The 24,077-nt window shown below is 40.9% G+C and overlaps 1 protein-coding gene across 2 annotated transcripts in view; it reads right to left on the bottom strand.

Annotated features, from left to right (window-relative positions):
• ADORA2B (adenosine A2b receptor) overlaps positions 1–24,077 on the bottom strand; it is a 111,649-nt gene that overhangs the window by 30,494 nt on the left and 57,078 nt on the right. The window contains exon 2 of one of the 2 annotated variants that reach the window (XM_077480310.1): positions 2,235–2,303. The exons of the other annotated variant lie outside the window; for it this stretch is intronic. Within the exon in view, the coding sequence (XP_077336436.1) occupies positions 2,235–2,251 (17 nt within the window). The 5' untranslated portion in view covers positions 2,252–2,303. The remainder of the gene's footprint in view (positions 1–2,234; positions 2,304–24,077) is intronic. 2 annotated transcript variants of the gene reach the window in all.

Raw genomic sequence — 24,077 nt, forward strand, 5'->3', positions numbered from 1 at the left:
AGCCTTGTGGGATTCTACACTGGGATCACAAAGTAGCAATATGCACCCAGTCACCTTCCCAGGTAGAAGCAATGTTTGAACTTGAGGACTGGCTTTATTGAATGACTCTTGTGTGACTGAGGACAAATTTGCTGCTAATTTCCAACAGAAGTATGAGCAACAACTTGGTAGTGTCCCTCCCTCATGTCAACTCTCATGTCAAAGCTATGCTTCATTTCCAGCTATAGGCTAAGACTTTAGGATGTTACCGTTTCTTCAGTACCAAGCAACCGAAACCAAACAATGGTAAAGAGCTCTTTGCTTTCTACAAACTTTTATTCTGAAGTTTTTGGTGACCTAATGTAATTTTTGCCTTTTATCTAACCTGTTCAGTAATAGCTCTTACTTTTGTATTCTTAGTAGATGACATAAATGTCCCAAGTTTGTACATATTTTCTCCATGACGCAAGTGAACACTGGAAAATTTCAGTTTCCTAATCACAGATCATTGTTCGCATTCATGAAACTCTCAGTACGATTACACTATATGCATGTTGTAATTACTGTATGTAAAGTATGATACTAACTGATGCCTGCTGTATCTTTGTTTTTAATCTTAGTTTATTACCATTTTTTCTAGCATGCACAATAAAGATAAAGTACTTAACATATAGATGTTAAGTCTATTCAGCTGCAGCATATAGAAAGATATTACACCGCTTTCTGGAATGGACAGGCCAAACGAGATATAATTCACATATAGGTAAAAAATACAGGAAATACAAATGCTGTATATATGTGGTAAGTAATATAATATCTGTGACACAGACAGACCTTTCTAATGCACATACCATATAACTGGTATCAAAAGTGAATCCTCTGAAAACAAGGATGACTGCATGGAGAGGACAGGAAGCAGCACCCCACATAGAAACGCCTGTGAACGGATTACAAGGCCTATGGACACAATTAAACAGACAGGAAAAGAAAGGGGGGGGGATTCCTGAAATAGAAGATAAGGGGAGAAAGCAAAGTAGAGGGAGAGGAATACAAATTGAGGGATTGGAAGGGGGGGGGGGGGTGGCCAGGTCCCCCAAGGGATAATACCATACAAGAGAGGGTGGTAGGTCCCAGTTTTGCTGCAAGGAGGTCTTTTAATTCTTGAGATAATGTAAAGATTTTCCAGAAAAGCCGGGTTTGATTACATCCAGTCCATCCAGTCCAGTTCACATACGGTCCCCATACGCTCAATGTGGCCCATCTTGGAAACCAATTCCAGAAGAGGTGGGGCTTGCGTCGATTTTCAAAGGTGCCGGATAACCGCCCAAGTCACTGTCAGGGAGTGTCATACAATAACTTTCTTGACGCATTTAAGAGAACCAAAAATAATGAGAGCAGTACAATCTGGGGAGAGTTTGGAAAAGTCGCATCTGTTATTTTTGCATATACCTCCAAGATTGAGGTCCAGAACCTATGAACAGGGGGGCCAGCTCACCAAAGGTGGATCAAGGTACCCTGACTCTGCTGACAATACCAGCAAAGGTCAGTCACAGATGGGTAAAGATGGTGAAGAAGGGTCAGGCTCCTATAACACCTAGTTAGTAGTTTGAAGCTAGTCTCTAATTGCTGTACAGTTCAAAATGGTAAAACTCTTGCAATACAGATGGCATTGAAATATTAGGAAACGGTAACATAGACCAAGAGATCATCTGAAAAAATGCCACGTTTCGCTGGCTATGATCCCGAGGTAATGCTGAGATGGATGGATTATTACAAATAGTGACTGCTAAGTGTTCCATCACCAGCGCATACAACAGGGGGGACAAGGAACACCCTTGTCGAGTGCCATTACTTTTGGAGAACCCCAGTGTCAGAGAACCATTGAACAAACCCTGGCATTCGGTTTGAAATATAGAGTCAGGATTTTGTGCAAATAGGCAAGAATCCATTACTATTTACAGGAATATCTGTCTGAGAAAGAACCAGCTAACCCAATCAAATGCCTTCTCTTCATCTACGGAGAGAAGGCAAGATAGGATGTTAAAAACTTGGGGGTAGTGTCCCTTGCCTCCCTCTCCTGGGCAAACCCTAAGGCTTGGTTCGCACCGATGCATTTTCAAATGTCCTTGTATCTAAAGTAAAAAAATAACGTCACGTGGGCCCCCATCAATGACCAAAAAAATCGAACAAACATTCTTAAAATAAAAAATTTTGAATGAAATTCTGCTAGTGTATGGCCAACTTTAGACACCTACTTCAGAATCTCATCCATTTCTCCTCTTCATTTCATATGGAGGTGTTCTTTTGTAGTTCACAGAAGGTAGCTGAGAAAACCAATAATATTATTCGATATATCAGTTATATGTACAGGAAGTTACAAGGACATTGACATTTTGGTAAGATAAAGTTTTTTATTTTGCATTTAGAGACAATGGGGGTTATTTACTAAAGGAAAATCCACTTTGCACTGCAAGTGCACTTGAAAGTGCACTAAAAGTGCACTTGGAAGTAAAGTCGCTGTAGATCTGAGGGGGACATGCAAGGAAAATAAAAAACAGCATTTTTGCTTGCACATGATTGGATGATAAAATCAGCAGAGCTTCCCCTCATTTCACATCTACCCCTTAGATTTAGAGCGACTGCACTTCCAAGTGCACTTTAAGTGCACTTTCAAGTGAACTTGCAGTGGAAAGTGGATTTGCCTTTCGTAAATAACCCCCAATGTACTTAGTCTGACAAAAGAAAACAAATGCAGTCATCGAATGGGTACGGTAAGTAAAACATAGAATTTTTGCTTTGGGGTTTAGATATCCTTTAAAGCCCAGTTGTACATGCAAGGTATGACAGTATCTCTGCACAGCACCCCCCTCCCCAGGACCCCTAATAATCACCTTGCCTTTACTCCTCTGTATTAGCAAGGTGGCAGTGTCTCTTTAAAAAGTCTTCACCGAATAAAGCAATGTACCTATTGCAGTATACAATGAAGAAAACGTGTCCATGGTGTTCATGTCACACCATGTCAAAATAAAAACCAAATAGAAACTCTGCGGGCTCGCTAATGATTAACAATTCAATAGTCTGGACAGAGTATTTGAAGCACTCAGCAGCCTCCCTCAAGGTCCTCCTGGTGTAAATGAAACGTCTATTTCACAAGGAATGTCTCATGCTTTTAATAGTGCTCTGGCTGCAGTGTATAAGTGGTAAATCACCCCCCTGCCCTCACCGTATATTTACACAAACCGGTCAAGGTTAAACATTACTTGGTGCCTGCACATGCAGAGCGAACTAAGTTATCCTAATAATTATCTACAACCCCAATTCCAAAAAAGTTGGGCCGCTGTGTAAAATCAACAAAAAAACGGAATGCAATGATTTGCAAATCTCATAAACCCATATTGTATTCACAAAAGAAAATATAAAACATATCAAATGTTTAAACTGAGAAAATGTGCCATTTTAAGAAAATAAGGTCATTTTGAAGTTGATGTCAGCAACATGTCTCAAAAAAATTGGAACAGCAGATCATTTTGTATGTATCCAAATGTAACACTACAGTATAGTAATTAATGAGTCCATACACACAGCTGCATCTACATTTGAAAAATCTACATACGTTTAGTCGAGCACAAGAAAAAAGTAGGACATAGCTGCAGATTTTATGCACGTACTGGCATAAACGCAAGCACTTTAGGTGCATATTTTATGCAGGATATTTCTTTCATGCAAAAGATACACTTCTGAATGCAGCTAAACAAAGCGTTTTTCTGTCATTGTGAATGAGCTCTAGCAAGAACCTTTATTTCATGAGGAAAATAAGTGTCTAAACAAAGCTAGATGAAGTGTTTTTTCTGTCCGTGTAAAAATGAGCACAAAGTCATTTAGTCTTATAAAACACATATAAAAATGTTGGGATGTCAATCATTTGTACATGAGTATGTCCGCACTACCCTAACGTTATAATAGGGAAATTCTAATCTATTTCAGTCCCAGGGTGAACACACAAAATCAGGTTCCCTGTCATTATATACATATTACATGGATTCATTTTATATAGTTTAAAAGAGTTATGGTAACAATACATGCTTTGATTTTTTATATGATTGATGTTCAATCAAAGCGGTAAATTATGAAATAGCCATAATTTCTCTTTCAAACAATTTAGACTCTATTTTGGATTGTATTCTACCAAATTGAGTCAATTGGCCAAGGCAGAATATTATCGATCATTTTGCATCAATTGACAGTACTGTAATGGTTTGATCATGATTACAATCATATTTTGATTGATCCAATTATGAGACAACATGGTACAAACAGAGATGTGATCAGTAACTTATGATCGTACCTTAGCTATAGATCAGTTGTCGACTCTAGATCGATTATTACAATAGGATGAGATTGAATGGGAAATAAATCGATCACTTATTATGGACACCAAAAAAGGAGAAATGTTAGCAGTATGACACTTGAAGAAATATAAAATGCAAACAATTATTTTCATAGAACTATACTGTATCTCTGTATCTGAGCACCACAAAAAAAAAAAAAATTTAATTCATTTTTAATATTTAAAGCAAATCCACCCACCCATCTATGCCTCCATGTTTTATTTTTCTGAGAAATCAGTTTAAACCCTCCCCCCCCCCTCTTGCATTTCTGGCTATGGCCATCTTGAGTAAGTATAGATGATTCCTTTAGTATTTACTTCCTGGAGTAATCCATCTGCCTTTATCTCAGGCTCTAAAACAAGTAAATATATTATTCTTTCTTATCTATTTACTAATGCCAGTAGCATAAGGATTAAAATTAGTCAATGTTGATTGAGAATGAAGTCCTGCTTTAAGACCAGCTTGCAAGAAATAAATTAACCTCTAACAGCAAAATCATGTACCTGTATGCCATTTTGCTGAAGTGGTTGCACCGGAGTGATGCCTGCAGCTACAGGCATAACTCCAGTACTGTTTTTTAGAGCTGAACGTCAGCTTCCTAGTAATATCAACCGATGCGGCTAAGCAGGTGTTCGCCTGTTATTACAAGGAGCTTGAGGGGATGCCCCCCTCCCCCCACCTTCCGCTGCTCCACCCGTGTCTCCCGTCCCACTGTGAGACCCGAGCCACCAACCAGCACATCTCTAATGTAGAAACCCCCAAAAGATGTCAAAACGTCACTTCCGGTTTACTCGGAAGTCAACGGCACCAGTTTAAAAAAAATGACAGTGTTAAAAAAAACACAGATCTTGGTGTTTTGAAAACGTTTAAGTGCAGTGGAGGGGTTTCGGGTCTTCTAGACCCCCGATCTCTCCATAAAGAGTACTTATTACCGTATATACTCGAGTATAGGCCGACCCGAATATAAGCCGAGGCCCCCAATTTACCACAAAAAAACTGGGAAACTTATTGACTCGTGTATAAGCCGAGGGTGAGACATGCCTGTCCATCCCTGTGTGTCCGTCCATCCCTGTGTGTCCGTCCATCCCTGTGTGTCCATCCCTGTGTGTCCGTCCATCCCTGTGTGTCCGTCCATCCCTGTGTGTGCAGCCTTGTGTGTCCAGCCTACCTGTGTCCCGAGCCTGCGTCCCGAGCCTGCGTCCCGCCTGCGTCCCGAGCCTGTGTGCTTCTGCCATGCCAGGATCGTCGCTCTTCTCGTCTGACAGACGGCGTCGGCGCCTCGGCGGCCATTCCACTGTTCAAAAGCCGCGCCTCCGTCTGTGATAGGCGGAACACTCAATTTCCCAGCAGTCTGTGTTCCGCCTATCACGGACATCCTCTCATCCTCGTCCGTAGTATGAGGATGAGCGGATGTCCGTGATAGGCGGACCACTGACTGCTGGGAAATTGAGTGTTCCGCCTATCACAGACAGGGAGGCGCGGCTTTTGAATAGTAGAATGGCCGTCGTCTGTCTGCTCGACACGCTGATCGGGCAGGCAGACGGCGATGACTCGAGTATAAGCCGAGGGGGGCACTTTCAGCCTCAAAAAAGAGGCTGAAAATCTCGGCTTATACTCGAGTATATACGGTACTGACGCAAGGGATGTTTACATTCCTTGTGATAGCAATAAAAGTGATCAGAAAACTTTTTTTAGAGAGGGACAGTGTAAGAAAAAAAAAATGAATAAGAAAAAAGAAAAACATTTTTAAAGCGCTCCATCCCTCCGTGCCCACACGCCAAAGCAAACAAATCCGTAAGTCATGCCCGCAAATGTAAACAGTGCTTAAACCACACATGTGAGGTATCGCCGCAATTGTTAGAGAGAGAGAAATAATTCTAGCACAAGACAACCTCTGTAACTCCAAACAGGTAACCGTTAAATTTTTTTAATGTGTCGCCTATGGAGATTATTAAGTACCATAGTTCTTCGCTATTCCACAAGCGTGCATAATTTTAAAGCGTGACATGTTAGACATCTATTTACTTAGCATAACGTCATCTTTCACATTGTACAAAAAAAATGGGCTACCTTTACTGTTTCATTTTAATTCATTGAAGTGTATTTTTTCACAGGAAATTGCGCTTGAAAGACTGCTGTGCAAATACAGTGTGACATAAAATATTGCAACAACCGCCATTTTATTCTACGGGGTCTCTGCTAAAAAAATATATATAATGTTTGGGGGTTTTAAGTCATTTTCTAGAAAAAAATACTGATTTTAACTTGTAAACACCAAATACCAGAAATAGACTTGGTTTTGAAGTGGTTAATCAAGAATATTGTTCCAAAAGATAACTTAGTTGTATGGGTTTACACAATGTAACAATTGCCTCCCTATTATTTTTATTTAGTGTTGGGAACTGAGAACCCCACACAATTTGTTGTTACTGGGGAACAGGGGGAACACATAGGCCCGGCCAAAACAGATTTCAATTACAGTTCTAATACAGATTATATAATATATGTGTACGGGCCAAAGATTTCTTAGTTTTTTTAATTTTATGTATATATATATATATATATATATTTTTTTTTTTTTTTTTTTTTTTCACAGACCCAACAGGTTGCAACGATTGTTGCTCTCCTATTGAATAAATAAGGAATATATATATATATATATATATATATATATATATATATATATATATATATATATATTTCTTATTTATTCAATAGGAGAGCAACAATCATTGCAACCTGTTGGGTCTGTGAAAAATATAAAATAAAGGTGACAGAGTACAGATGGGTCTCATACAGTTAAAATTACATGTTGCAACACAAAATAGTAGTTAGTGGACAGACTTCAGAAGAAACCATTCCAAACAAATTCCATGTAGAGGAGGACATTTTTACAGAGGCGGCTGAATAAACAACTTTTAGAAGAAAGCAGAGAAAGAGGTAGCAGGTGATCCAGATTGAAATGAAATGTCCCTATGGGTTTGCTATGGGTTTACACACCTGTCTTGTGTCCATAGAGGTGATTTTTTTTGTAGTATTAGACAGATGCATTGTCATGCGTCAAAAATTAACCAAACGAGAGAGACAGTGACAGAAACTTGAGTTCCTATCCCTTCCCACACAGTTCAAAGCTGTGAAAACAACATGTAACTGGAATTCCACTTTGAGGTTTGATAATTCGCCAGCTTATTTGAAATGTAAGCTTTTTTTACATTTTGAATAGAGTAAACCTCATCCCTGCTGGAGAGATTTACTCTCTTTACTTGTCATGGAAACTTCTAAAATTTTGAGCTGTCACCACAACAAAAGTAGAGAGAAAATCTTCTTATGAGGACAACTATTCTGGTGACAACTGTCCACTTTGGAGAGATTTCCTATTACTTCCTGTTGTGTCAGACTGGAAGAGAAGGGAAATATCCCCACTGGGACACTTGATAGCAAAACATGACCTTTCACCATTCCATACTTTATAAAAAAAGATAAAGGAAATGTTTTGGATATATACTAAAGAAGACACTCCCAACCTCTAGGTCATGTAACAGTGGCGGTCTGTGGCCTGTTGAGGGTTGGGCCATGCAGCGGTGGGTGGGCCATGGGTGAGAAAGCCACTGCCACCCTCGAACCACCAGGGGGCACCCGCTCCTCTCCTCCCAGCACATTACTCCTTTCCCTCTCTGTGGTCATGCCGGCAACAGGCAGAAAAAAGAGGAAGAGAGATGAGGAGCAGAGTAAGAAGAGGAGGGGGGGGAGAAGAAAGAGAAGAGGAGGGAGAAGAGTCAGGCTGAGGACAGAATCGTCATAGAGCTCTGGTGAGACCCGTACGTTACGGTCTATAGGAGAGAGAGAGATCACCCGTCTCATAGTGATTTTATATTCTGGGGGAATATGACTATGAATGTCAATTTTGTATGGTATAAAAGATATCTGTTGTGAACATAAAACCTGTGTGAGAAGCCTCAAAATGGAAGCTGCTATTCACAGCAGTCACAGCACTCACAACTCCTTGAACATTTAGTCTACAACCGACTGAGCAACCACCTCATTGAAAATAACCTTCTCGATCCTTTTCAGTCTGGATTTCGCCCACAGCACTCCACAGAAACTGTCCTTCTAAAACTCACTAACGACTTACTAACAGCCAAAACCAACGGTCATTATTCCATACTCTTACTCTTGGACCTTTCTGCTGCCTTTGATACAGTTGACCACCCCCGCCTCCTCAAAAAACTCAATTTACTTGGTCTCCATGGCTGCACTCTCCATTGGTTTGAATTCTACCTATCTCATCGCACCTTCAGTGTCACTTACAACTCCACTTCCTCTTCTCCAATTCCTCTTACCGTTGGGGTCCCCCAAGGTTCTGTCCTTGGACCTCTACTATTCTCAATCTACACGTCCTCCCTGGGTCAGCTGATAGCCTCCAATGGCTTTCACTACCATTTATATGCTGATGACACCCAAATCTATCTCTCTACCCCTCAGCTCACCCCATCAATCTCCTCACGCATCGCTGATCTACTAACAGACATATCAGCCTGGATGTCACACCACTTCCTCAAACTTAATCTATCTAAAACCGAGCTCTTAATATTTCCTCCCCCACGTACCCCTTTGCCTGACTTCACTGTCAAGATCAATGGCACATCTATAAGTCCATTCCCACATGCCAGAGTGCTAGGGGTAACCTTAGACTCCGAACTGTCCTTTCAGGCCCACATACAAGCCCTGTCCAAATCATGCCGCCTTAGCCTCCGCAACATTTCCAGAATACGCCCCTTTTTAACTAATGACACCACCAAGCTTCTAATTCACTCCCTGGTCATCTCTTGCCTCGACTACTGCAACTCCCTCCTCGTTGGATTACCTTTACACAGACTATCCCCCCTCCAGTCCATAATGAATGCCGCTGCCAGACTCATCCACCTTACCAGCCATTCAGTGTCCTCCACCCCTCTCTGCCAATCCCTGCACTGGCTTCCACTCACCCAACGAATAAAATTCAAAGTACTAACAATAATTTACAAAGCCATCCATAACTCTGCCCCCAGCTACATCACTGACCTAGTCCCAAAATACCAACCAAACCGCCCTCTACGGTCATCCCAAGACCTCCTGCTCTCTAGCTCCCTTGTCACCTCTCCTCCCATGCTCGCCTCCAGGATTTCTCCAGAGCTTTTCCCATCCTTTGGAACTCCCTACCCCAATCTGTCCGACTGTCCCCTAATCTATCCATCTTTAGACGATCCCTGAAAACCCTTCTCTTCAAAGAAGCCTATCCTGCTTCTAACTAACACTGTTTTACTTCCTCCATCAGCTCATCCCCCACAGCTATTACCTTTTGTATCAATTGCCCCTTCCTTTTTAGATTGTAAGCTCTAACGAGCAGGCCCCTCTGATTCCTCTTGTACCAAATATCTAATATAATGTAATGTAAATGTAATGTCTGCCCTCATGTTGTAAAGCGCTGAGCAAACTGTTGGTGCTATATAAAACCTGTATAATAATAATAATAATAATAACATAAAACCTGTGTGAGAAGCCTCAAAACGGAAGCTGCTATTCACAGCAGTCACAACACTCACATTAAAGCTATTTTTTTTTTCAGAATATTTCTACTTAAAATAATACATATCTGTAAACCACAGACTATCATATTAAGCTTGGAAAATTATTTTTCATGCTGGTTTTATCTTCATTCTAAAACTTCTGGTGATGCTTTTCTTCAAACTTTCATTAAATTATCACTATATTCCCAGAAGTCATACTGCACTCCAAAATATTTTCTTTGTATACAGAAAGCAGATGGTTTGATTTAAAATACATGTTTATATTTCAATTTTCGAGATCTGGGTCATTGCATTGTGACAACTCATCAGAATAGTCACTTTGTATACATATGAATTAAATAGAAACAAAAAAAGGCATGTATTGGAAATGGTCAGGATTGCAATCGAACAAGAATCCACGATCTGACCTTGGCATTAACTGTACTGAGTATATTCGGCCATGAACATTCAAATTCATAATTCCCAAGGATGGACATAAATATACTAACACCCCATGGCAGCTTCATCCCCATCAACTTCTGTGTGGTCTACTATAATCAACCTTAAGTATCATGATTAGCTGTGATCCAGACTATTTCCAGTCTTTGGATACAGTTACAAGACCATTCATTGGCTATGGGTGTGGTTTCAGTAAGGCTGTTGCCACAAGGGATCTAACACACAGCGCTTCTTTTAATATACAAAGGTGCTGCATGTTTCACCATGGGTGAGCTATATTTGCTCCACCTTGAAATAAATATGAAATACTCCCCCGCCCTTAGCCTGATCATATGGGAAAGATGGTGAAGGGAAGATCGACCCAAATTCATTCCAACTGGGTGCAGTTGGGAGACAATAGATTGCTCATTAGAAAATCATATTTTATGTGGTTCAGGTTTTCAGATGTCAACTTCCATTTACATGATTCCACTGGGCACACCTTTTCCGGCACCTCCTCTGCTGGCTCTATGTGCACCTCCTTGGTTTCCTCCCTGTGTCCATAGGACGTATCGCTACTCTCGTGCTCCTTCCTTCCCCAAGAGAATGATTGCTGTGATAAAATATGACAGTTACAGGAAGCAGCACTTTGGGACCTGGAGCCAGTGGCAGTGAAAAACCAAGACTAAGTATATTTTCACCTAGAGGTATGACATTTTTACAGGAGACGGATTTACAGGCACCCTAGAATGCATTAGGGTAGTGGTCTCCAAACTAAACAGATGTGGCCCTTTGCTTGCTTTTATCTGGCCCTTGGGGAAAAATTTGATCCACTGACATCAAAATTGGGACATAATTCCCCTCACTGACACCAACAAAGGAGCATAATTCCTCCTAATGACACCAATGATGGGCCACAGATCCTCTCAGTGACAACAATGATGGGGCATGATTCTTCCCACCAAATAACACCAACAACGGGGCACAATTCCTCTCACTGACACCAACTGACACTGGCACTGTTTACTCCCATTGATGCCGAGACATGTTCTACTTCCAATGGTCACAGTCTGGTCCCCTAATGTCTGAATGACAGCAAACTGGCCCTTTGTTTAGATCGTTTGGAGACTCATGCATTGGGGTAAAAAGTGAAGCTTTTAGTATTACTTTAGGTTTATCATGCATGTAGAAATTGCATCCTAACGCAATGATCTACAAAGCTTTTTTGCTTTGATGAGAAAAATAGCACTATTATATGTGTTGTTATCTTTTGCGGAGAACCTAGTTCCATCCAACCAGAGTTGCCTGCTCTGACAGTGACCCACATGTATAGGCAGTGTATTTTTATGCCATCATAATGTTAAGTCCTCGTAGTAGAATCATATCATGTTAAATTACTTCTCTGACATCAGCATCTGTTAAGCCTCAATTTTTCAGTATGTGTTAATTAGGATTCCGCACAGGATTAACTAGTTAATGTTATATACCAGGACCCTTCCAAGTGGTTGTTGATGAGAAGACCCACCCCACTACCTTTAGACATGACAATTTAAAGTCCCTGCAATAACCATAAGGGGTATCTGAAAGTGTGATCGGTATTACAAATGGTCTACCTGGTCAAAAGAATCTACAGACCTGGTAAAAGGGTTGTTAGATTTACATTTTATTTTATGTTTATCCCTCTTTAGGTAACAAGAAAACAGATCCAAAATGTTGCCACCTGGGAGTACTTTTGAAGCCCATTTGATTGTGTATCGCTCAGTGGGTGAAGTAAATGATCTCTCTCTGATTTCCCGTTTCCCCTTCAGGATTCAACCAGCTACTCAGCAGCTATCTTGGAGGCTGAGGAATCTTACTTGTTTCAGCTCAACAGAGCATAAGATAAATTACATTAAACATTCAGGAAACATACAGAGATTCTCTCCTACCACGACAGCAGGATTGTTCTACAAGGACATAAAGTGCAATGGATGAAAAGCAGAGCATGCACCGACTAGCACTGTTTTGTGTCTGGTGCCCCTCTAAAGGACTAAAATGCAGAGTCAGTCTAGACAAAGCAGGTGAAAACTTGATCCTACTATACTGCTGAACGGTTACCAGAAACCACGAATGTTTAATCCGGGAAGAAATATGACTGACAATCATTTTGTTCCGAAGAACATTCAACGCCTTATGAAGTGCTCTGCTGCATAGATGTAATCATGTAAACCACATGTCCAGAATGGACATTTCCTGAAGTTTATAGAGCTGCCTAATGAGAAGTATAGAAGGGTCTGTGGCAGTTATAATCATGTCTATTGCCACCCTGAAGCAAAGTATGAATCTTGCTCATGCTGTGTCCTGGAGGAGTAACATCAGATGTTGCTTCTTGCTAGTATGTACTGGAGAAACAGCACAGGAATGCAGAAACAGTGTTGTTGTACAATACAAAAAAACTAATATTTGTGGGTATGAAGGATGAGGTTTTCTTGCTGGAGTTGGAGTAGCACTTTAATGGTTGCCCCTGGCTGCACTTCTGATCTTAACTGACAAAAGAAAAACACCTACAAGTCTGCATTTAGCATTCATGCTGCTCTAGCTGGCACAAGAGAACCATATCATTTTCATGCTATAGGCAACCCTTTTCTCACATATTATGCCCCTTAGCCCTTGTACACATGATCTGAGATTCCGACGGAATGTGTCTGATCGGAGCGTTTTGTCGGATATTCCGACTGTGTGAGGTCTGCATCGGACTGTTTCCGTCGGAATATCCGTCGGACCAACTTTTCCAACTTGCAGGAAATATTTTCCGACAAAATGCTCCGATCGGACATACACCGTTCATGTGTAGAGAATTCCGATCGGACAAAGTGCCACGCATGCTCAGACCAAATTCCTACATCAAAGCTATTGGCTACTAGCCTGAACGTAGTCCCATCGTAACGAAATTACGTCATCACGTTCTGAAAGATCGGATTTTCCGACAACTTTGTCCAACCGTGTGTATGCAACAGTTTCGGACAAGGTCCGTCGGACAAAATCCGACGGATTTGGTTGTCGGAATCTCCGACCGTGTGTACAAGGGCCAATTGTTATTACAAAATTAAGGAACGTGCTCGTGTTCAAAATAATATTCTACTAATTTACCATTCATGAGCCTTCATATAAAAAGTGGAAGACTGCAGGTCCCCTAGGTCCATAGTTTTAGATTGTTTAGCAATGTACCCCAACACAACCACCCTGCAAGATAAGGTGACCAAAAACTGGCTTCATTTTTAAATGCTGCTCTAAAAGCCGAAGAGTCTTATAATAAACCCCCTTGGCCATACTGCAACATCCCACCACCCAGTGCTTCACTAGCTTGAACTTACAGTGATATTAAAGTCTTGTTTTTTTTTCCGTCTAAAAATAACAGACATGTTATACTTACCTGCTCTGTGTAATGGTTTTACAAAGAGTAGCCCTGATTCTTCTCTTCTTGGGTCCCTTGTCGGCCCTCCTGGCCCCTCCCTCCTGTCGAGTGCCCCTACAGCAAGCAGCTTGCTATGGGAGCACCCAAGCCGAGCTGCTGCTCTGTGTGTCCATTCAGACATGGAGCTGCGGGTTGGCAGCATCGGGAGCCAATGGCACCTGCTGTTGTCTCAGCCAATGAAGAGGGGGAGTCCCCGGACTGACAAGGCTCTCGAGCAACATTGCTGGAGCGATAGGGCTCTGGTAAGTATGGGGGGCTAAGGGCGGCTGCTGCACACAGAAGGTTTTTTATCTTAATTGAGAGCATGCATTAAGATTAAAAAAACCTTCTGCCTTTAGAACCATGTTAAGCCTGGTACACACAGGTAGATTTGTTTTTCATTAAACCCAGTGGGCTGAATGAAAAAAAACTGAGGAGCTTGCTGTGCTATGTGATGTTAGTACAGCGATCTTCCCACTGAGCTATTGTGTTTTAACAGGGGGGAAACCAAACCCCCCCCCCCCCCACCAGAACACACCAGTCAAGGCTCGCACCCATTGGCTACAAGCACTGATCAGATGCCAGTCTGTTGCTGTTTTTTCCACACGTCTGTTTGACAGAAGCCGGACGTTATGCCGGCTTTTGTCGGACAGGCTGCTGTACACACTGGCCGAATATCGGACAGTTTCTTTAAAAAACAGCCAATACCAGACAATGTTTGTCCTGTCTGTATCAACCTTTACCCTAATGTCTTTATTTTGGCTTATCTTTAGTTTGTGCTGTTAGCACGTCTAACTTCATAGATGCTATGACAGTAAGAGAGCCTGTGATAAATAAATTAGATACCCTGTCTACAGGATATGGAACCACTGGAACAGTAACATCAGATAAGGGTAGAACCACCACAGATGCAAAATTTCCAGATGTTTTAAAGCCACAAGAAAAAGTAATATTTTTCCCTGTTTTCTTTTCAAAAATTCGAAAAAAAAAATCAATGTGGAGTAGTTTTAAAAAACTGAAAGCCATTTTGTTACACTGGGAATGTGAAATGCAGTGTATATAAAAGTATTAGTGCTCATGCACATGAACGTTTTAAAAAACTGGCTGCAAAGCTATCTCCGACGCTTGGAAAAATCAGCGTTAAAAACGCGATTTTTACCGCGTTTTGTATTGGCGTTTTTGCGCGTTTTATAGCGTTAGCGTTAAGTAGCGTTTTTAAAGAAACACATCTATTGGCTATAGCACTCAGAAAACAAAGAAAATATGTTGCGCGTTTTTGCGCGTTTTCCCGCGATTCGCGTATTTACAGCTCTAGCTCCGCGCCAGGGAACGCACTGGTCCTGGGTTTTTTTTACAGCTTAAAAACGCCTATGCCATTTGCAGCTCAAAAACGCCTAGGTGGGCATGAAGCCATAGACTAACATGAACAGGCCTTTTTAAGCTGCAAAAAACACTCAAAAAAGCGGCTGTATAAACGTCCGTGTGCATGAGGCCTTATGCTTGAAATAAAAGTACAGCTTATTAATTCTGGTCCTCATCATTTAAATCTATAAAGTAATTTTAATGTCTTTGGGGCACCTCTGGCATGCAAGGATGTGCAAGCAAACCAAACTGAAGCCTTTTCCCCGCAGTGCCCCTAGTGGCAGAAATAATCCTTGAATTGTATTCAAGGATTTGCTTGTCAGCTGAGAGAACTTGCAAATAAAAGAACATTACTGGGTTTTTTTTCTGGAAAAAACAAAATGGCTTTGAGAAAAAAAAAACAGGGTTTTTTTTTTTCCTTATATTTCCCGGCCCTCCCATCTCTAGGTGGAACCCTGTGGATGGAAACAGCAGTAGACGAATCAGTGCAAACCTGGAAACCAAACAAATTTTCAAACGGATCCAAAGCCAGTAATTTTAAAATAAGATTGGTTACGCTGCATTCAAACGTTTCCCTGCACATAGACGGAATCAGATGTAAGTTCCAACCTGATGACAGGAGGTGTTTATATGGAGATGCACAGTGAGGCGTGAACTTAGGGACTGAGCTACATCACCAAAACACACATGTGCTTAATGAGCCAGTAAATGATGAACGGCCACTATGATTAAACATACAGGAGACCTGTTACTGCAGGTTTCTCTCCACTGTCCTATTCTTCCATACTCTTTAGTTTGGGTTTAGCACTGTATATGAATTTGTCACAGCACAAACATATAGAAAACAAAAGATTGTGACAGAATTATTTACAGTAGTATTAACAGTCATTTTATCAGCCAGAATACAACCATTGACTGTGCAACGCATTAACTACAGGTCAGCGCATTCATTTATCTTTTTAACATTTGCTCTTTACCATTGAAGAGTACTGGTCATGTGTAAAATACATAACACCTATATTATAATTTAGTACTATAGTGATAAGAGCTCATATTTGTCTTGGTGCAGCATGAAAAATCGAACGGTTTGCAGAGAGCTTGCCTGTATTGTGCTGTTCACCTCAATACACTTTCTAATCCAGGTGTGTCAAGGATTGTGCTCCAAGGATGATTTTCAAGTAAAAGGCTGGCACTTCGGTAAAGATCCTTAAAGTTTGTTGTCAAAAATGGCTAAAATCCACCCTGACAGACACTCTAACATGTTTCGGCTGTTAAGGCTATAATCAAAGATGGTCTTTTACCATGAGGATTGTGCTTGTGATGGCCTAAAATTGGATATGGAGGTTGAGCTCTGTTCATTTTATGTCTGAGCGAGAGTACGAAGTCTGAATGTAACATATATGGAGGACTAATGCGGCTGGATATGGACATCAAATTCCATCATATCCAAAGTGCAGCAAGTTTGTTTCAAGAGGTCAAGTTACATAGAGAAGCATTCCTCCAAAAAAACAGAAGAAAATACCTTGCTGAAACCTATGGTGCCTACAGACATCAGATGGTAGCTGGACATGCATGTACAACTTGGCCACTGAATGATCTTCCCTACAAAGGGTCTTTCTGTGAATGTGAACAGGTATTTTTGTTTACATCGGGTGACCACACATGTTTGGCCTACGGAGGAGGAAGCGTAATGTACATGAGCTCCAGTTTATTTCAGGAGAACACAATAACAATCAAGTGGAGAAATCCTTCCTGGCCATGTCCCTGAGGATAGGTATGGAACAACAGACATAAAATTGGTGCCTAATCTATCCATAACTCTTGGATGAGTATTCTCTTCTGTTTGTAGCAGTGGTGGCCGACATACTTGATATAGAGTACAGTACCTCAAGTGTGGGCCCGGAACGAAGGGAATAATATTAGGGGCCCTTTCACACATGAGAAGCATTTGTCCGTTTTTCATCCATCCATTGACAGATAAAAAATGGACATCAATGCATCTCTATAGAAAAAGGGATATAAACAGAAGATCCACTTCCTTCAAGATCCGTTTTTTTAAAATGGATCAAAGCCCTATTTTACTTCCATTAAAAAATGGACCGGATGAAAAACAGATGTAAACAGACAAACAGTCTGTTATTGCATGGAAAAAATGGGTCCGGGACTCAAGTGGTTAAGGAATCTAGCTGGTGGATGTAAAAAAAGGATGTAAAAATTGATAAAAAACTGACGTAAACATCACTTTTAATTTTTCACTTTTTCACGTTTACATTTACTGAACTGGAGATTAGGGGTCTATTTATCAATATTTTTACCCAAGATCCAAGAACACTTTCACCCAATTTCTACATTCATTTTACTGGTAAACTTGATGACTCTTGTGTGAAAACATTGATAAACAGATCTCTTTATGTATGTTATGCTATAAAGAATTGTTAGAGACTAGAGGTCGACAGATATATCGGCCGATATTTGGCGTTTTTTAATTAATTGGCATCGGCCGATTGTGCTGTTAAAAAAGGCCGATGATATATTCAGCGTGACTTGCAAATGACTTCAGTAATAGAAGTCAGTGCAAGTTGCCTGGAGACTTGAGTGAAGTGACTTGTCTCCTCTCTGGGCAGTCTGCCAAGAAAATATCAAAAAGATACAATGTTTATACTTGAATGAATGAATTCAACTGTAGAGTTCTCAGTTTAACCATTTAAAGACTAAATCTTTTTTGACACTTGATGCTTACAAATAAAAATCCTGTATTTTCTGCTAGAAATTCACTTAGAACCCCCAAAACTTATATATATTTTTTTAGCAGAGATCCTAGGGAATAAAATAGCGGTTGTTGCAATATTTTATGTCACACGGTATTTGCGCAGCGGTCTTTCAAACTCAATTTTTTGGGGAAAAAATACACAGATTTAATAATAAAAAAAAAAAAAAACAGTAAAGTTAGCCCATTTTTTTTCATCCAAAAGTTTTGATTACCTGCTGTTTTTGTGTAATATATATATATATATATAAATATTATATAAATATATATATATATATATATATATAATTCTAAATTATACATACAAGTGAACTGTTTGGATGTTTGTTTTGTTTAATAAATGTAAGAAATTTTCTGTATCACTTAAGGCTGCTTTCACACTGGAGCGAGCAGGCGTTGACGGTAAAACGCTGCCAGTTTTAGCGGCGCTTTACCGTCATTTTAGCGGGGCACTTATAATTCAGCTAGCGGCCCAGGAAGGGGTTAAATGTGCCCGTGAAGCGCCGCTGCCAAATCGCATTGCAGGTGCTTCGGCAGCGGTTTTCATTTCAATGGGCAGGAGTGGTGGAGGAGCGGTATACACCACTCGAAAGATGCTGCTTGCAGGACTTTTTTTTAACGTCCTGCCAGCGCATCTCCTCAGTGTGAAAGCACTCGGGGCTTCCACACAGACTGCAGGGGAGCCGTTTTGCAGGCACTTTACAGGCGCTATTTTAAAGCGCCTGAAAAACGCCCCAGTGGGAAAGGTGTCTAACTGTTAGATTTTATGAGATGAAGGGGAAAAAATAAATAATCGGCCTAACATATCGGCCCAAACATATCGGCATCATATATCGGCCGTGGCGATTTCTAAATATCGGTATTGGCCAGAGAAAAACCCATATCGGTCGACCTCTATTAGAGACATGTTGCAGGTGAGAAACTGAAGACATATTACAGGAGATGGACAGAAACAGAGGGCATGCTGCAAGGGGGCAGAAACAGAGGACAGGCTACAAGGGATTGCCAGAAGAAGGGGTATGCAATAAAAGTTGATCAAAAACCAAGGGCATGTTACAGGAAATGATCAGAAACCAAGGGCATGCAACAGAGAATGTACAAAAACAGAGGGCATGCTACAGAATATGATCAGACTCCAAGGGCTCCAGCAGATGGTCGAAGACTGCAGACATAATACAGACATGGCTGGAGATAGAGAATATGGTAGAACTTTCAGAGACGAGGGGCATGTTACATATGAGACTGCTAGTGATCCCCATTACAGTAGCTTTTCAAATCACTGTATGCATGTCCGACCATACAGCCAGTGTTAGTGTAGGAACCTGTGCTGGAGAGAATATGGAGACTTTTCTGCTAAGCAATCCTCCTGAAAAATGTTAGTTGTCTGGCTGTCAAGCTGATCCAATGGTCTTAGTATGTTCTGTGGCACTGACTTGAAACAATTATGCATATCAGGAATTCTGACTTATATTTAGCTTTTTAATCAACCTGTAAGTTTGGGCAGTACAGTACTGTATAGAACCTAAAAACAGCCAGGCAACTAGCATTTTCAGAAGAATGTCAGCAACTGCAGTCTCTATAGTTCTCATAATATAGCTTTCTTTTAATGAGTTCTGGACTCTGCCCCTCTTCTCTATACCACCACCAGAGGCCCATATATTGATATGAATATAACACTAATAAAATGAATATATATATAAAAAAAATAGCCTGATTCTGATTCATTAAAAATGTCACTGTTTTATCTGCAATGGTTTAATTGTAAAATAACTTAAAGGTCTCCCACTAAAGAATCCTTAGCCAAAAATATCTCTATACTGTACATTACCATAACCAGAACACTAAAGACTGCTGAAAGATCCTAAAACAACTACATTGATGGTATCTAAAAGCAAGATGTTCCAAAAGATGCAAATCAAACAAACCCATGCATCAAAAGAGTGATAGCAGTCTCAGTATAACTCCATCCTGGCCACGCCCCAACACCTTTTGCCCTACCGTCTGGGCTTAGTCATGGACTAGAGAAAGGGGCCACGCCCTGAAACACTGGTAACCAGCTTCGTCTATTCCTCTTCCTGGCACCGAGTGTTTCCCCACCTGTTGCATTGAGAATCTGCACACTAGATATCTTAGTACATTACTAGCTCCTTCCTTATCATCATTGGAACAGTGCCATTTCCCTCTGCTTCATTGTTGACTGTGGATGTCACGTACCATGTAAGATACTATTACTATGGAGTGTTTTTCTTGGGGTTATTTCATTCAATATACTTGTTTTGCCTTGTGTATATGACAGAGACACACACATCTGAACTATCCCTACACATGGATTATCCAGAGCCCATTGCCTATTGTCATTATTTTAGGGGATTCATTTGAGCGCTTTGCTTGTGTTTAATAAAAGTTTATTTTGTGTGAGGTTTTCGGGTCATTCCTTTTACTTGCAGACACCGCAAGTAGTCAAGATGGACACTTTACCCAGCCAGCACCCTTCGGCTTTGTTCCCTATATATTTTGGGCATTCAGCTCTCATGGTCAGTTTTGGCCATCATACATAAGAAATAGTGTAGGGTATCTCCATCTGTTTATGTTTCCCATTCAGGTCACAGCAAACACCTGCCATAGCTCTCCTCAATACAGTATCAGGCTGATGTTGATGATGATGATGATGTTGATGATGGCGATGATAGTGACATCAATGTTCTCATGACAGATGTAATGGAACTAAACATATCCATGTGTTCTTAGTAAAAATTCTCTCTAGTCCTTACAGGATGGTATTATGAGTCAGAGCTGTTGAATCCCTGACTGCTCATTATACCTGTGCTTCTCTCATCAGTGCTACAGAAATTGATTAGCCATCTTGCAAATATCCCCAGAGGCTAATCATAATGGGGATTGGATGATTTGTATTGGCAAGGCTCTGCAGGCTTTTGTCACTGCTATTACACTTTACTGAAATTTTAAAGCAGCCCTGTATTTTTCCTGCAAGGATTTTTTTTAATGTGAACTACTTACAGATATCTCACCAGAGCATAGTCAGTGAATAAAAGCACTGATATTGTCTCACACATCATGAAGAAGTTAAGCCTGTACAGCCAGTGACAGGCCACACAATAAGGACATCTCTGCCCTTCCCGCATATGACAGCAGTCAGGATGAGTGCTTAGTGATGGAGATGAAGGCTTAAAGTGTATGCCAATGCTTACAATGAACTTCTCTTTTTTTGCGTGCCTTCGGTTTGCAAATTCATTTTTTGCAAATTCATTCTTACTAAAAGTCAACATTTTCATATCAGTGACATTTGCATTTCATTGACATGGGCTATATTGACTCCCGGCACTTAGGTCAATTATATATTTGAGAATGGTTGGTGGGGCGAAGGGCATGTCAGGTATCTATAGACAAAGCTATCATTACCTAATACTTCCATAATCGGATGGATCAGTCATGGACCTTTAAAGGAAACAGAAAACCTTTGGAGGAAATATACAAGTGAATCACTTTGTTATGCAATGGTATGTAATGTTCTTTTGATGACAAGTTATGCTAAAGTTATCTAAAAAGAAGGTGTGGTTATGGTGTATGTGTAGAGAAGCTGCCTTCTTTGTGAGTGTCCACAGATGAAGTATGTAGACTTGGCATATTCTGTGCTATCTGGCTCTTGTCTTAGGTACACAGTTTATGTAATCAGCTTTGAACCTCCTTAAGGAAGTTTACACAGAGGATTAGGTGGCATATAACACCACCGGGTGCTAAAAGTGTAATTCAATATCTTGAGCAATATGAACATAATTCTTCTTTAATTGTTCCTGTTTATACGCAATGAATAGAAAATCCCTCTGTTCTCTATCATCATGGATGGCCCTCTGGTAATTGATGGGCTTATATTTTGGGTAAAAGCCATAGAGAAGCAGAAAACTTTACTGTAGCTATATATATATATATATATATATATATATATATATATATATATACAGACACAATTTATATATCTGTTACCTTACGGCTCGGTTCACACAGGGGCGACCCGTCATGCGACTTAGCCGCCTGACAAGTCGCGTCCCGCTCTATGCAATGGAACCATTCTAATCGGAGCGACTCAAGTCGATTCGACTTAGAAAAAGGTTCCTGTACGACTTTTGGGGCGACTTGCATTGACTTCTATACTAAAGTCGGATCCCGGTCGCCTGAGGCAGTCGCGCTGCAAGTCGTGCTGCCTCAGTGTGAACGGGCTCTTTCTCTCAAGATATTATATTGTCTTATTCTTGAGACAATTAATTATTATTTTTAATTTTATGATTTTATGATACAGGATTTATACAGCATCAACAACAGATTGCACAGCGCTTAACAATCTAAAGGGAAACAGTACAGTTATAATACAATAAAATACAAATGATTTAGAGGGCCCTTCTCAGAAGAGCTTACAATCTAATAGAGTGGAACAAGTGGTACAAAGGGTAACAACTGTGGGTGATGAGCTGATGGAAGAGTAAAAAGTTCAGGCGTTAGTTGGAGGCATGTTAGGCTTCCCTGAAGAGATGGATTTTCAGGGATCGCCTAAAAGTAGCCAGAGTACGAGATAGCTGGGCAGATTGAGGAAGACAGTTCCCCAGAATGGAAGGGACTTTGTAGAAGTCCTGAAGACAAGCAAGGGAGGAGGAGACAAGAGAGCTAGAGAGCAGGAAGTTTTGGGAAGAGCGGAGAGGACGGTTTGGGTGGTATTTGGAGACAAAATTGGTGATGTAGCTTGGGGCAGCTACGTGAGATATATGAGATATAGATATACCTAATAAAGTAGGAAAGGGTTGCACTGTACAATATGAGAGTTTCAATATTTCCCCCTTTTTTATGTTTTACATATTTATTTCCTAGATTTTCTTCCTTCCATCAGTGATATAAATTCCATATACCTCTATGTTTAATTCTACCACTTCATAGTAACTCAAGGAAATGGCCATGCCTGGGGTCCATCTTCCTACTTTCATGTCTTACTGGTTATCAGAATTTTGCCATAAGCTTAAAGCTTTCTTAATCCCAACATATATACAGTAACTCACAAAAGTGAGTAGACCCCTCACATTTTTGTAAATATTTTATTATATCTTTTCATGTGACAACACTGAAGAAATTTCAATTTTCTACAATGTAAAGTAGTGTACAGCTTGTATAACAGTGTAAATGTGCCGTCCCCTCAAAATAACTCAACACACAGCCATAAATGTCTGAACGGCTGGCAACAAAAGTGAGTACACCCCTAAGTGAAAATCTCCAAATTGGGCCCAAAGTGTCAATATTTTGTGCGGCCACCATTATTTTACAGCACTGCCTGAACCCTCTTGGGCATGGAGTTCACCAGAGCTTCACAGGTTGCCACTGGAGTCCTCTTCCACTCCTCCATGAGGACATCACAGAGCTGGTAGATGTTAGAGACCTTGCACTCTTCCACCTTCCATTTGAGAATGTCCCACAGATGCTTAATAGTGTTTAAGTCTGGAGACATGCTTGGCCAGTCCATCACCTTTACCCTCCGCTTCTTTAGCAAGGCAGTGGTCGTCTTGGAGGCGTGAGGTCGATATCATGTTGGAATACTGCCCTGTGGCCCAGTCTCCCACGGGAGGAGATCATGCTCTGCTTCCATATGTCACAGTACATGTTGGCATTCCCTCAATGGACTGTAGCTCCCCAATGCCGGCAGCACTCACGCAGCCCCAGACCATGACACTCCCACCACCATGCTTGACTGTAGGCAAGACAGACTTATACTCCTCACCTGGTTGCCCCAACACACGATTGACACCATCTGAACTGAATAAGTTTATCTTGGTCTCATCAGACCGCAGGACATGGTTCCAATAATCCATGTCCTTAATCTGCTTGTCTTCAGCAAACTGTTTGCATGTTTTCTTGTGCATCATCTTTAGAAGGGGCTTCCTTCTGGATTGACAGCCATACAGAACAATTTGATGCATTGTGCAGCGTATGGTCTGAGCACTGACAGGCTGACCCCCCCACCTCTTTGATATCTGCAGCAATGCTGGGAGCACTCAAAGGTCTATTTCCTAAAGCCAACCTCTGGATATGACACTGAGCACATGCCCTTAACTACTTTGATCGACCATGGCGAGGCCTGTTCTGAGTGGAACCTGTCCTGTTAAACC

This window comes from Lithobates pipiens, unplaced genomic scaffold (genome assembly GCF_037356315.1).
Source record: "Lithobates pipiens isolate NorthernLeopardFrog02 unplaced genomic scaffold, aLitPip1_a1.2 Scaffold_16, whole genome shotgun sequence".
NCBI classification, from domain to species: domain Eukaryota; kingdom Metazoa; phylum Chordata; class Amphibia; order Anura; family Ranidae; genus Lithobates; species Lithobates pipiens.